This window comes from Physella acuta, unplaced genomic scaffold (assembly GCF_028476545.2).
Source record: "Physella acuta isolate Inbredline_101_S28 unplaced genomic scaffold, ASM2847654v3 ptg000148l, whole genome shotgun sequence".
Taxonomy (NCBI): domain Eukaryota; kingdom Metazoa; phylum Mollusca; class Gastropoda; family Physidae; genus Physella; species Physella acuta.
Window position 1 is genome coordinate 158,267 of NW_026731667.1, and position 14,180 is coordinate 172,446.

Sequence of the window (14,180 nt, forward strand, 5' to 3'; positions counted from 1 at the left end):
TTCTGCTATTCTGCAAGTGGGCAGCTCCCCTGTTGTGATGCAGCTCTAATTAGAAGCCTGAACAATTAGTCATCATTATGATGGAATGGGGTAGGGACAAAGGTTAATGAAGGTCGTGGGTTGGCATGAATGTCACGGGTTACGTCAAAGAAGGTGGCTAGCAGAGATTTTGTCGTTTTTTGTTTTAGGCCATTTTTTCCCAATACACAGCGGCATTACGCATATCTAAAAAAATTATATTTTATAACAAAAAATAAACAAAACACAAGTCTGTATGACGTCATTATCTAAACCGAGAAGAAAAAATATTAATCCTCATGGCAGGCACAGAATGTAACACTGAATTCTCGCATAAACAGTTTTGCAAAATCTAAAAATAGATGTTTTTCCATTATTCTAAGAGGTTTAACCAAGGTCAAGTAGTAGCAGCCAGCCTGGACTTACCAAGCTACAAAGATGACCGCTGTAGAGAAAGGCCATCACAGGGGAAATAAAACTCTTCTGTCAGGCAATGATTGATTGACTACAATTTATTTATTGCAGCAAGCAGACGAAGAGCACTATAATGCTGGCTGTGACCCACAAGCCAACATTCTCCTCCCTAGTCCAACAGAGCTGCCAATAACGTGAGGTTTTGTGAACTTACACTGGTACAGACCGATTCTCTTGATGAAAGTCCAAAGCTGATTCCAGTGACGGGGTCTATGTGAGTGGAACATACACTGGTGCTAACTGATTCTCTTGATGAAAGTCCAAAGCTGATTCCAGTGACGGGGTCTATGTGAGTGGAACATACACTGGTGCTAACTGATTCTCTTGATGAAAGTCCAAAGCTGATTCCAGTGACGGGTCTATGTGAGTGGAACATACACTGGTGCTAACTGATTCTCTTGATGAAAGTCCAAAGCTGAATCCAGTGACGGGTCTATGTGAGTGGAACATACACTGGTGCTAACTGATTCTCTTGATGAAAGTCCAAAGCTGATTCCAGTGACGGGGTCTATGTGAGTGTAACATACACTGGTGCTGATTCTCTTGATGAAAGTCCAAAGCTGAATCCAGTGACGGGGTCTATGTGAGTGTAACATACACTGGTGCTAACTGATTCTCTTGATGAAAGTCCAAAGCTGATTCCAGTGATTGTTACACTTTCTTATTCAATCCCTTTACTAAGTGACATGAAAGTCTCTCATTAGCTACGGATTATACATAATGCGGTGCTAGCCAGACACCAGTACTAGCCAGAGACCACAACACAGTACTAGCCAGAGACCACAACACAGCACTAGCCAGAGACCACAACACAGCACTAGCCAGAGACCACAACACAGCACTAGCCAGAGACCACAACACAGTACTAGCCAGAGACCACAACACAGTACTAGCCAGAGACCACAACACAGTGCTAGCCAGAGACCACAACACAGTACTAGCCAGAGACCACAACACAGCACTAGCCAGACACCACAACACAGTACTAGCCAGAGACCACAACACAGTACTAGCCAGAGACCACAACACAGCACTAGTGAGACACCACAACACTAGCCAGAGACCACAACACAGTACTAGCCAGAGACCACAAAACAGTATTAGCCAGACACCACCACACAGCACTAGCCAGAGACCACAACACAGCACTAGCCAGACATTGGCCCAACTGAGCACACTGGAGAAGATATCTATTGTGGCTGGCAGGAGTGTGGACAGCTTAAAGCGGAGATGAGAGATAACTGTTGATTTATTCCCTCCAGTCCCCACTTGCCAAACTTTGAACGTTTCCATTAATAACAGGCGAGCTGGTCTCCTACACGGATCCTGGACTGGCTGATACCACACGTGATCCATCGGTGCAGTCTGTGTCACGGTAATCACAGTGTATGGCTGTCACGCGTGGTCTAGCTGCGGTCTATTGACTGTCACACGTGATCTTAAAGCCGTGTAAAGGTGCCACACGTGATCTTAATGCCGTGTATAAGTGCCACACGTGATCCCATAGCAGTGCATAGCTGTCAAACGTGATATTATTTCAGTGCATTGCTGTCAAACGTGATATTTCAGTGTATTGCTGTCAAACGTGATATTATTTCAGTGTATTACAGTCAAACAAGATATTACTTCAGTGTATTGCTGTCAAACGTGATATTATTTCAGTGTATTACAGTCAAACAAGATATTACTTCAGTGTATTGCTGTCAAACGTGATTTACTGCAGTGCAAGACAGATCTCGCTTAAGCTAAGCCACATGTTTCTACAGAGGGTGTCCCGCTTCATTAGCCCACATAATTTTATCGTCTTTAAGCTGTGTTGGGTGGGGAGGTGGGGAGACACGTTCAACTCGTTCGAAAATCTCATTGAAAATAAACGACCGTAAAATAATTTATAGATCCTACAAAAGAACGGCATTTTTGCTGTGACGTAGAGGATGGGAGCTTGAGTGTATAAGTGTTTGGGTGGGGTGATAAAGAGAATCGTGTGGCTCTTAGAATAAAATGTAAGTGTGAGCACTGTAGGTGTGTGTGGCTCACACACTGGCAGCTGTAATGGAAGAATGCAGCACATGTAAGGGGACAACACTGTGGTTACACTGAGAGCAATGGAACAACACAGAGGCTAAGGGCTGGCCAGCCACTAAGGAGTGTTACAGTCTTAACGGAACCCTGCAAATGGAGAACAAGATGCCAACATTTCTGAACTTAGAGACTCGCTAATTAAATATTGATAGATAAGAAGGCCTACAGTGTACGCTTAGCACAGTGAAACCTATCTATGTAAGATGTGTACACTGTAGGCTTAAACAGGTGAGGTTAATCTTTAGATAAAATGTATGGCTGTATGGAGGTCAGACTAACTATACAGGTGAGGTTAATCTTTAGATAAAATGTATGGCTGTATGGAGGTCAGACTAACTATACAGGTGAGGTTAATCTTTAGATAAAATGTATGGCTGTATGGAGGTCAGCCTACCTATACAGGTGAGGTTAATCTTTAGATAAAATGTATGGCTGTATGGAGGTCAGACTAACTATACAGGTGAGGTTAATCTGTAGATCAAATGTATGGCTGTATGGAGGTCAGCCTACCTATACAGGTGAGGTTAATCTTTAGATAAAATGTATGGCTGTATGGAGGTCAGCCTACCTATACAGGTGAGGTTAATCTTTAGATAAAATGTATGGCTGTATGGAGGTCAGACTACCTATACAGGTGAGGTTAATCTTTAGATCAAATGTATGGCTGTATGGAGGTCAGCCTACCTATACAGGTGAGGTTAATCTGTAGATAAAATGTATGGCTGTATGGAGGTCAGACTACCTATACAGGTGAGGTTAATCTTTAGATCAAATGTATGGCTGTATGGAGGTCAGCCTACCTATACAGGTGAGGTTAATCTTTAGATAAAATGTATGGCTGTATGGAGGTCAGACTAACTATAGGTGAGGTTAATCTGTAGATAAAATGTATGGCTGTATGGAGGTCAGACTACCTATAGGTGAGGTTAATCTTTAGATAAAATGTATGGCTGTATGGAGGTCAGACTACCTATACAGGTGAGGTTAATCTTTAGATAAAATGTATGGCTGTATGGAGGTCAGACTACCTATACAGGTGAGGTTAATCTTTAGATAAAATGTATGGCTGTATGGAGGTCAGACTACCTATACAGGTGAGGTTAATCTTTAGATAAAATGTATGGCTGTATGGAGGTCAGCCTACCTATACAGGTGAGGTTAATCTTTAGATAAAATGTATGGCTGTATGGAGGTCAGACTACAGGTGAGGTTAATCTCTAGATAAAATGTATGGCTGTATGGAGGTCAGACTACCTATAGGTGAGGTTAATCTTTAGATAAAATGTATGGCTGTATGGAGGTCAGACTACCTATACAGGTGAGGTTAATCTTTAGATAAAATGTATGGCTGTATGGAGGTCAGACTAACTATACAGGTGAGGTTAATCTGTAGATAAAATGTATGGCTGTATGGAGGTCAGCCTACCTATACAGGTGAGGTTAATCTTTAGATAAAATGTATGGCTGTATGGAGGTCAGACTACCTATACAGGTGAGGTTAATCTTTAGATAAAATGTATGGCTGTATGGAGGTCAGACTACCTATACAGGTGAGGTTAATCTTTAGATAAAATGTATGGCTGTATGGAGGTCAGCCTACCTATACAGGTGAGGTTAATCTTTAGATAAAATGTATGGCTGTATGGAGGTCAGCCTACCTATACAGGTGAGGTTAATCTGTAGATAAAATGTATGGCTGTATGGAGGTCAGACTACCTATACAGGTGAGGTTAATCTTTAGATAAAATGTATGGCTGTATGGAGGTCAGCCTACCTATACAGGTGAGGTTAATCTTTAGATAAAATGTATGGCTGTATGGAGGTCAGACTACAGGTGAGGTTAATCTCTAGATAAAATGTATGGCTGTATGGAGGTCAGACTACCTATACAGGTGAGGTTAATCTTTAGATAAAATGTATGGCTGTATGGAGGTCAGCCTACCTATACAGGTGAGGTTAATCTTTAGATAAAATGTATGGCTGTATGGAGGTCAGACTAACTATACAGGTGAGGTTAATCTGTAGATAAAATGTATGGCTGTATGGAGGTCAGCCTACCTATACAGGTGAGGTTAATCTTTAGATAAAATGTATGGCTGTATGGAGGTCAGACTACCTATACAGGTGAGGTTAATCTTTAGATAAAATGTATGGCTGTATGGAGGTCAGACTACCTATACAGGTGAGGTTAATCTTTAGATAAAATGTATGGCTGTATGGAGGTCAGACTACAGGTGAGGTTAATCTCTAGATAAAATGTATGGCTGTATGGAGGTCAGACTACCTATAGGTGAGGTTAATCTTTAGATAAAATGTATGGCTGTATGGAGGTCAGACTACCTATACAGGTGAGGTTAATCTTTAGATAAAATGTATGGCTGTATGGAGGTCAGCCTACCTATACAGGTGAGGTTAATCTTTAGATAAAATGTATGGCTGTATGGAGGTCAGACTAACTATACAGGTGAGGTTAATCTGTAGATAAAATGTATGGCTGTATGGAGGTCAGCCTACCTATAGGTGAGGTTAATCTTTAGATAAACTGTATAGCTGTATGGAGGTCAGACTACCTATACAGGTGAGGTTAATCTTTAGATAAAATGTATGGCTGTATGGAGGTCAGACTAACTATACAGGTGAGGTTAATCTTTAGATAAAATGTATGGCTGTATGGAGGTCAGACTAACTATACAGGTGAGGTTAATCTTTAGATAAAATGTATGGCTGTATGGAGGTCAGCCTACCTATAGGTGAGGTTAATCTTTAGATAAAATGTATGGCTGTATGGAGGTCAGACTAACTATACAGGTGAGGTTAATCTTTAGATAAAACTAGAATACCCGTCATCCGTTGGATAACTGTGGGTTTCGGGGGTCATCCATCAAAAAACATCACGTCTGTCACTCAGAGGCATAGCGACCCTTCCCGGCGCCCGGGGACAAAGTTTTCGATTTGAACCCCCCCCCCTCAAACTTTTGATGTGCACCACCCCCCCCCCCCCCACTCAAACTTTCGATTTGAACCCCCCTCAACCTATCAATTTATTTTTCCAAACCATTTTGGCGCCCCAACATATGTCCCCCCCCCCCTTCCCCCCTCCACCTCCCCACCCCCCCTTCCCCCCTCCACCTCCCCACCCCCCCTTCCCCCCCCCCGCCTCCCCTCCCCACCCCCCGCCTCCCCTCCCCACCCCCCGCCTCCCCTCCCCACCCCCCGCCTCCCCTCCCCTACCGTCCCCCCCCCCCCTCCTCGGTACGCTACTGCAGTGTCACTTATCGTCACAAAAAACAGACCCCACATTCAAATATATGTTTTTTATCTTTTAAAAACACCGAAAACACCGATTTCGGACTATCCCTTCATAAACTAACGTCACAGGTGACCTACTCAACTCTACTTCACCTGCCCAGTGTCCTGCCAAGTCTCAGACAACATGTTTTTATCGTTTAAAAAACAATTCCAGCCGAGCATGTATCTGACCACACTATCCTTTCATATGCTTAGGACAAAGAAACAGATGAACTCTACTTCACCTGCCCTGTATCTTGCCAAGTTCAGATAGGCAACGTTATCATTCACATCTAAAAAAAAAAAATTGAAAAAAAAAATTTCATTGACATATTGGTCTAGAACCCGTGCCTCCTGCATGAGAGCTGACTACGCTACCATTTTAGCTATTTACTCGTGACGTCACAAGTGAATTTTTATACTATACTATGTGTCTCCTTATGCAACTTGATTTACGCGTATAGATTCTAGATCTAGATCTAAAAATAAGTCTAGTAGTACTAACTTTCAAATTAAATTTTATCTTAAATAAGCCAAACAAAGATTTATATAAAATAATTAAGGCCTGAAATAGATTCTAGATGTAGAATTTACATTGAATCTAGTGACCTACATCTAGGCTAGATCTAGATCTAGATCTAGGCTAGATTCATAAATTTCCTTCGATAGCTGATCTTTAGATCTAGAGAAATTTATCGTAAAACTAAATGAAAAAGACAGTTGAAAATTGATATAAGTGTTGGAACGTAATAAATACAGCAAACGGACGTATTGTTAAAGTTATGACCGACAGAAAATTAGATTTAGAACGCGTTAAACTTTTGAATGGGAACACAATTTTCTTCAATAGACGCCGCCATTTTATTGTACTAAAGAGTAAACAAAAACCTGTGACGTCACGGTCCCGCCGAGTCTAGTGGCTTTTCAAATATTTTTAAAAAAAATGGGTTATTCTGCATAGGAATAAATCAATAAATTAATTAACGTCTTTAAATAAATTTGTGATCAACAGTCTGTCTGCATTAAAAAATTATTCTCTACCTGCATACCATTTTACAGCTTTCCAGATAGAGTCGAACATATCACAATTTTCGATCAGGCAAACAAATAAATATTCAAACATGTAAACAAAGTTGACTTTTAGTAGTATATAGATGTATGGCTGTATGGAGGTCAGCCTACCTATAGGTGAGGTTAATCTTTAGATAAAATGTATGGCTGTATGGAGGTCAGACTACCTATACAGGTGAGGTTAATCTGTAGATCAAATGTATGGCTGTATGGAGGTCAGCCTACCTATACAGGTGAGGTTAATCTTTAGATAAAATGTATGGCTGTATGGAGGTCAGACTAACTATACAGGTGAGGTTAATCTGTAGATCAAATGTATGGCTGTATGGAGGTCAGCCTACCTATACAGGTGAGGTTAATCTTTAGATAAAATGTATGGCTGTATGGAGGTCAGACTAGCTATACAGGTGAGGTTAATCTTTAGATAAAATGTATGGCTGTATGGAGGTCAGGCTACCTATACAGGTGAGGTTAATCTGTAGATAAAATGTATGGCTGTATGGAGGTCAGACTACCTATACAGGTGAGGTTAATCTTTAGATAAAATGTATGGCTGTATGGAGGTCAGCCTACCTATACAGGTGAGGTTAATCTTTAGATAAAATGTATGGCTGTATGGAGGTCAGCCTACCTATACAGGTGAGGTTAATCTTTAGATAAAATGTATGGCTGTATAAAGGTCAGCCTACTTATACAGGTGAGGTTAATCTTTAGATAAAATGTATGGCTGTATGTAGGGTTATTGATTACAATTACACATAAAGTTTTATCTGCAAGTGTTGCAGTAAATCACAAAATGAATTAAATTTGTATTAGGATGCCAGTGCCTTGGTTTACAGCCTGAGAGCCACAGTGGCCCTGATTCCACATAAAAGTTTTCATTGACATGACCCTCAACAATTTACAGTTACAAACTTTAGTATCATATCTCTGTGGACCAGAATAACAAATGTTCAACAAACAAGAGGCTACATGTAAAACCACAAGTCTGAAACAACAGCAGTAACATGGCAGAAATCTCAAGATCACCAAAGTTGATTTCTGCTAGTGTCACAAGGGTTGCATTCTAAGAACAGTGACATTTGTTGACAACTTTGAGAGTACAAGAACAATGACATTTGTTGACAACTTAGAGAGTACAAGAACAATGACATTTGTTGACAACATAGAAAGTTCTAGGTAGAGCTGTTCAGCTTACCTTTGGCTCGGGTACTCTGGCTAATTCTGCCAGGTTGTGACACAGACGAACATGTTTCAACTGGAATGGGTTGTTTCTGTGATCCTCAAATGATCTCATCACTTTATCACTCATCCACTCAACCTGAAACAAACGCATTGCTTTAACCTTGCTCACAAATTCCAATACAATGTAACAATAGTTCTGTTGATTGCATGGTAAGAAACTGGCATTAATAGTTGCATTCAAATATATCTTTTGAAATAATCATCAAGCAAACAGCTACAATAAACATCCCAGGCATCTTACAGATTATTTGTTAATCTCAGGGGAACAAGTCTCATGTCAACAAGTTGGCTGATCCAGCAACATGTAAACATTTTTGATCTCAGGGGAACAAGTCTCATGTCAACAAGTTGGCTGATCCAGCAACATGTTTAATCTCAGGGGAACAAGTCTCATGTCAACAAGTTGGCTGATCCAGCAACATGTAAACACTTTTGATCTCAGGGGAAAAAGTCTCATGTCAACAAGTTGGCTGATCCAGCAAAATGTAAACATTTTTGATCTCAGGGGAACAAGTCTCATGTCAACAAGTTGGCTGATCCAGCAACATGTAAACATTTTTGATCTCAGGGGAACAAGTCTCATGTCAACAAGTTGGCTGATCCAGCAACATGTTTAATCTCAGGGGAACAAGTCTCATGTCAACAAGTTGGCTGATCCAGCAACATGTAAACATTTTTGATCTCAGGGGAACAAGTCTCATGTCAACAAGTTGGCTGATCCAGCAACATGTAAACATTTTTGATCTCAGGGGAACAAGTCTCATGTCAACAAGTTGGCTGATCCAGCAACATGTTTAATCTCAGGGGAACAAGTCTCATGTCAACAAGTTGGCTGATCCAGCAACATGTAAACATTTTTGATCTCAGGGGAACAAGTCTCATGTCAACAAGTTGGCTGATCCAGCAACATGTAAACATTTTTGATCTCAGGGGAACAAGTCTCATGTCAACAAGTTGGCTGATCCAGCAACATGTTTAATCTCAGGGGAAAAAGTCTCATGTCAACAAGTTGGCTGATCCAGCAACATGTTTGATCTCAGTGAACAAGTCTCATGTCAACAAGTTGGCTGATCCAGCAACATGTTTGATCTCAGTGGAACAAGTCTCATGTCAACAAGTTGGCTGATCCAGCAACATGTTTGATCTCAGTGAACAAGTCTCATGTCAACAAGTTGGCTGATCCAGCAACATGTTTGATCTCAGGGGAACAGGTCTCATGTCAACAAGTTGGCTGATCCAGCAACATGTTTGATCTCAGGGGAACAAGTCTCATGTCAACAAGTTGGCTGATCCAGCAACATGTTTGATCTCAGTGGAACAAGTCTCATGTCAACAAGTTGGCTGATCCAGCAACATGTTTGATCTCAGTGAACAAGTCTCATGTCAACAAGTTGGCTGATCCAGCAACATGTTTGATCTCAGGGGAACAAGTCTCATGTCAACAAGTTGGCTGATCCAGCAACATGTTTGATCTCAGGGGAACAAGTCTCATGTCAAAAAGTTGGCTGATCCAGCAACATGTTTAATCTCAGGGGAACAAGTCTCATGTCAACAAGTTGGCTGATCCAGCAACATGTAAACATTTTTGATCTCAGGGGAACAAGTCTCATGTCAACACGTTGGCTGATCCAGCAACATGTTTGATCTCAGGGGAACAAGTCTCATGTCAACACGTTGGCTGATCCAGCAACATGTTTGATCTCAGTGAACAAGTCTCATGTCAACAAGTTGGCTGATCCAGCGACATGTTTGATCTCAGGGGAACAAGTCTCATGTCAACAAGTTGGCTGATCCAGCAACATGTAAACACTTTTGATCTCAGGGGAACAAGTCTCATGTCAACAAGTTGGCTGATCCAGCGACATGTTTGATCTCAGGGGAACAAGTCTCATGTCAACAAGTTGGCTGATCCGGCAACATGTAAACACTTTTGATCTCAGGGGAACAAGTCTCATGTCAACAAGTTGGCTGATCCAGCAACATGTTTAATCTCAGGGGAACAAGTCTCATGTCAACAAGTTGGCTGATCCAGCAACATGTAAACACTTCTAAAGTACTTACAGTTCTCTTATATTAAATTAACACTGAAAATCATTTTTAAGTCTCATCTTTTTTTCCAAACTTTTAAATATGGTACTGGAAAATGTCAATGGAAAATTTCAGACTGAAAATTCAAATTCACTGAAAACTTATTAAATCACACACAAATTAGAAAAAGTCAGATCCCTGCACTGTGTACAGCAGTGCTACAAAAGTTTATAGTGACCATATTAAAACATTCAACACCCAGCCCCCTTTCACATCAAGCTATATTTAGACATGGACCAGCACTCACCTGGGACTTGGCAAACTCCACCACATTAAAACTAACATTGTTGAGAAGAGCAAGTGAATAGGCTGTCAGTCCTGATTCAGAACTTCTCCACATTTGATCCTGGGAATTGAAAAAAAATCATTTAAAATAAGCTTTTTTAACTTCATAAATTATTCTGTTGTTTAAATTAAAAATATGTACATGTACAGATAATGAAAACAAATATATGTTTTTGTTTTAGACAATCCTGAGATTTGATCCCCCAAATTTTGCCAACCCTGAAAGCAAATTATATTTTTTTGAAAACCTGAAATTTTATGTGGCTCAAATAATTTTAAACTGTTTCATTACTTTTAGAGACTTTTGGTTCATATCACTTATAAATGACTGTTCTTTCATTAGGCAGCAAATAATATCATAATAATGTTTACACAAACGTTAATGAAAGGGTTTGAGCATTCAATTTTACTATTACTTTTTTTACTCCTTCAATTTATAAGCAATTTCTAGAACAACTCTCACCAATCCAGACACACTTTTTATACAATAAGCATGATCCTAACTAAACCAATGTAGGACACAGTTAAGGAAAAAGTGGATACTTAATTGTAAATAGCTTATCTGACTTTTCTAAAAATATCATATTTATAAATAAACCCATATATTCTATGGTTTTCAAAAAAATCTCTTTGCTGCCCCACTAAGTAAATGATGACAATAAACAGCAAGCCTTTAGCTTCATTGAAGTGGTAAACAATGGTACTATGTATTTTATTGAACTTTTCATCCAAAAATAATTTCCATGAAACTCTAGTCACAAAATTATGGGGGGGGGGGGGAGGGAGGGAGAGAAGAGGGAGGGTATGGGTTACACTTGAAGCAACAGTCTTTGGTATGACCAAATGATAAATTTAATTTTCTCTTCACCTGGCGGAGTCACCAGGTAAGTGTTAAAAATATTTGAGAGCCGTATTAGTAAAAGTGACATTTTGGAATGGCAAAATTTTCCTTTTTTACAAGCTTTTTTTTAGTTCGCAACGTCTGTTTGTTTGTCGTTTGTTTGTGGGTTTGTGGCAAATCTTGTAACTTAATTTTGGCACACTTCTAATGCAGCGATTTCGTTCAAACTTTCCAAATATGTTCCACTTCGACGACAATTCAAGTCTACCTAGATGTTTAATTTAATTAGACGTTTAACTAGTCATTAAAAATTAATTAAAAGGTTTCGAAACTAAGGGGAGATTACAAAATTAAATCACTCGATAGATTACTATATTCAATAACAGAAAGGGAGATATCTAGCTATACTGCTAGATGCAATTAACCAACCAGTCTGGTGTGATGTGGTTCACGATGGATCTTTACAATCACAGAGACTATTGATCTAGTGAAGCCTATTAGAGGCAGGTAATAAAGTTTTAAAACCATTTGAAACTAAGGGGAGGTAAAAAAAAATAAGAACTGTCGTCTGTAAAATTTGGTCATGGGCGGCTGCTTTCGCAGGGTGTTTTAAAGCAAACTTTTAGTCGTGCCGACTTCATAAATTAGGAATCATTAAAAAGTAGAAAATAAAACAAATATAAAAAAACCTTCTAATAGCAAGCTTTTAAATGCGCCGAAAATAAAACTAGTTTGCTTTCTTTCATAAATGCTTTGGTTACTCATGAAATCTTTTACATATTTTAGCAACCAAAGCTTTTATGAAAGAAAGCAAACTAGTTTTATTTTCTTATTTTCAGTGCATTTAAAAGCTTGCTATTAATAAGGTTTTTTTTATATTTGTTTTATTACTGGTCGTTATTTTTCTTAAACAGCAAATCTTTAACTTTTCAATATACAAAGTTTTTGAATACCGAAACAAATATAAGAGCTCTGACTATAGATGAGATTGAGAAGGATTGACAGTACCATTAACTGTGCAAGTTCAAGCATTCTGCCAGCTGTATCCACAGCAACCAAAACATTGCCATCATTTCTCATGGTTTGAAGAATGGTAGCTGTAGAGGCAAAAAGTCAGTAACTTTAGCAATGATTGAGATGATGTAAAAAGGTTAAGTTGTACGGGCAATTTCCGTAACTTGTTTAATATAATGCATTTTTTTTACCATTGGAGAGCTAAAAATGAAATACCCGTTTTAATTAAATTGCTACTTTCTTCTTCTTTGTTCTTAATTTTAGTGTTGAAAGGGATTCCCTCCAACACAACTAAGTATATGTGTCAACTTTTAAACTAGTTATGAGCCATTGACTCCGCTTTCAGCCTGCTTTCCTTTTTGGATTTGCTTCCATAGCCTTTGTCCAACCAAGAACAAATTACAAGGCAGCAGTTGTTTCATTTTGGAGTTGTCGCTCCTAGAAGAGTGGCTGTCCCCAGCTAAAGAGCCTCATCTGCCTGAGGGTTCGAACTCAAGACTTTTCAGTTTAGCAACCATGAGCTTTACCGACTCGACCACGCCGGCCCGATAATTTGCTACAATTTTGGCTGATTGTGAAATACCCCTTGCTACTAATGCACCCGAATTTATAAAAATGGAATCTCTATTACCCCATCTGTAACGAATTATTATGCAAAAATTTTAACACTATTCTTGTTTCCTAAAAATGATTATGAATGGCAAGCTTTTTTCTACAAAAAACCCAAACTTTTTAGCTGTTTTATTAAAATTATTCTACATAGAGTTTCACACAAATTTTTAGTTTATTATCATCTAAATGTTGCTTTGGCATTCTTATTGTTTTTAATAGAGTCATAGTATGTTATATATTAGTAATGTTATGAAGGCTTTCTGAGGTGGACTTGGACCACATGCTTACACTATTACCAGAGCCCTAAGTAATAAAACTGCTTTAAAAACTAAGGGGCTAATAAGGTTTAGAAGAAGCAAGAAGTTGTAGGAACATACTCATTAGCTGCTCATCTCTCTGTCTGCGACTGGGCTGGTTGTAAAGAGCATTGAATGTGTCAGTGATCAGAACAGATGGACGGGATATGGCATCCAACTGGCAACCATTCAAATGTCTGAGAACATTCAACAAAAATTATGTTAAATTACAGGGATATTTTACACAGACAAGCTGAGAATCATTTCTTTAAAAACTTAGGGTCTTTTTTTTTATTTTGTGGTGTCTTGTATGTTTGAAGTGTGCTATGTTGTGTTTTGTTCAATCAGTGTTTTTAATGTATTTTTTAAATTGTGTTATAGTTCTGCTTAGTGGTTTTATTTGTGCTACTACTGATACATTTACTTTCTCGTATATACGAAGTATAGAGAAAGTCTTGTAATCGTGCAAAATAAAAATCGAGATTTTTGGAAATCTCGAAGTTTTACACCTCCCTGAGTCGGAAAAACATAGTTTTGCAATCTTGTGCGTATGTTTGTGTGTGTGTGTGTGTGTATGTGTGTGTGTGTGTCTGTAAACACGATAACTTGAGTACTGTTACTTCTAGGTTAATGAAATTTCAAATATGAGTATAATATCAAAATCGTAGATCCGTATCAACTTTTGAGCGATTTCCGATAACCGGAAGTGGTACTTTTTCAACTATGGATTTTTCAAAAGCCTATAACTTGTGTTACTATTTCAGATAGATAAATGAAATTTCACATGTAAGTAAAAGATCTAATTCTCTACCTTCTGACAAATTTTGAGTAATTTCTGTTGACCGGAAGTAGTAATTTACGCTTTT

General features: G+C 38.9%; 1 protein-coding gene across 1 annotated transcript in view; it reads right to left on the reverse strand.

Moving 5' to 3' along the window:
• Nucleotides 1–14,180, reverse strand: part of LOC131935543 (cleavage and polyadenylation specificity factor subunit 2) — a 130,985-nt gene that overhangs the window by 110,099 nt on the left and 6,706 nt on the right. The window contains exons 6-9 of the mRNA XM_059291992.1: nucleotides 13,396–13,511; nucleotides 12,401–12,489; nucleotides 10,514–10,612; nucleotides 8,132–8,254 (exon numbers count right to left, since the gene is read on the reverse strand). Coding sequence (XP_059147975.1) covers nucleotides 8,132–8,254; nucleotides 10,514–10,612; nucleotides 12,401–12,489; nucleotides 13,396–13,511 — 427 coding nt within the window. The remainder of the gene's footprint in view (nucleotides 1–8,131; nucleotides 8,255–10,513; nucleotides 10,613–12,400; nucleotides 12,490–13,395; nucleotides 13,512–14,180) is intronic.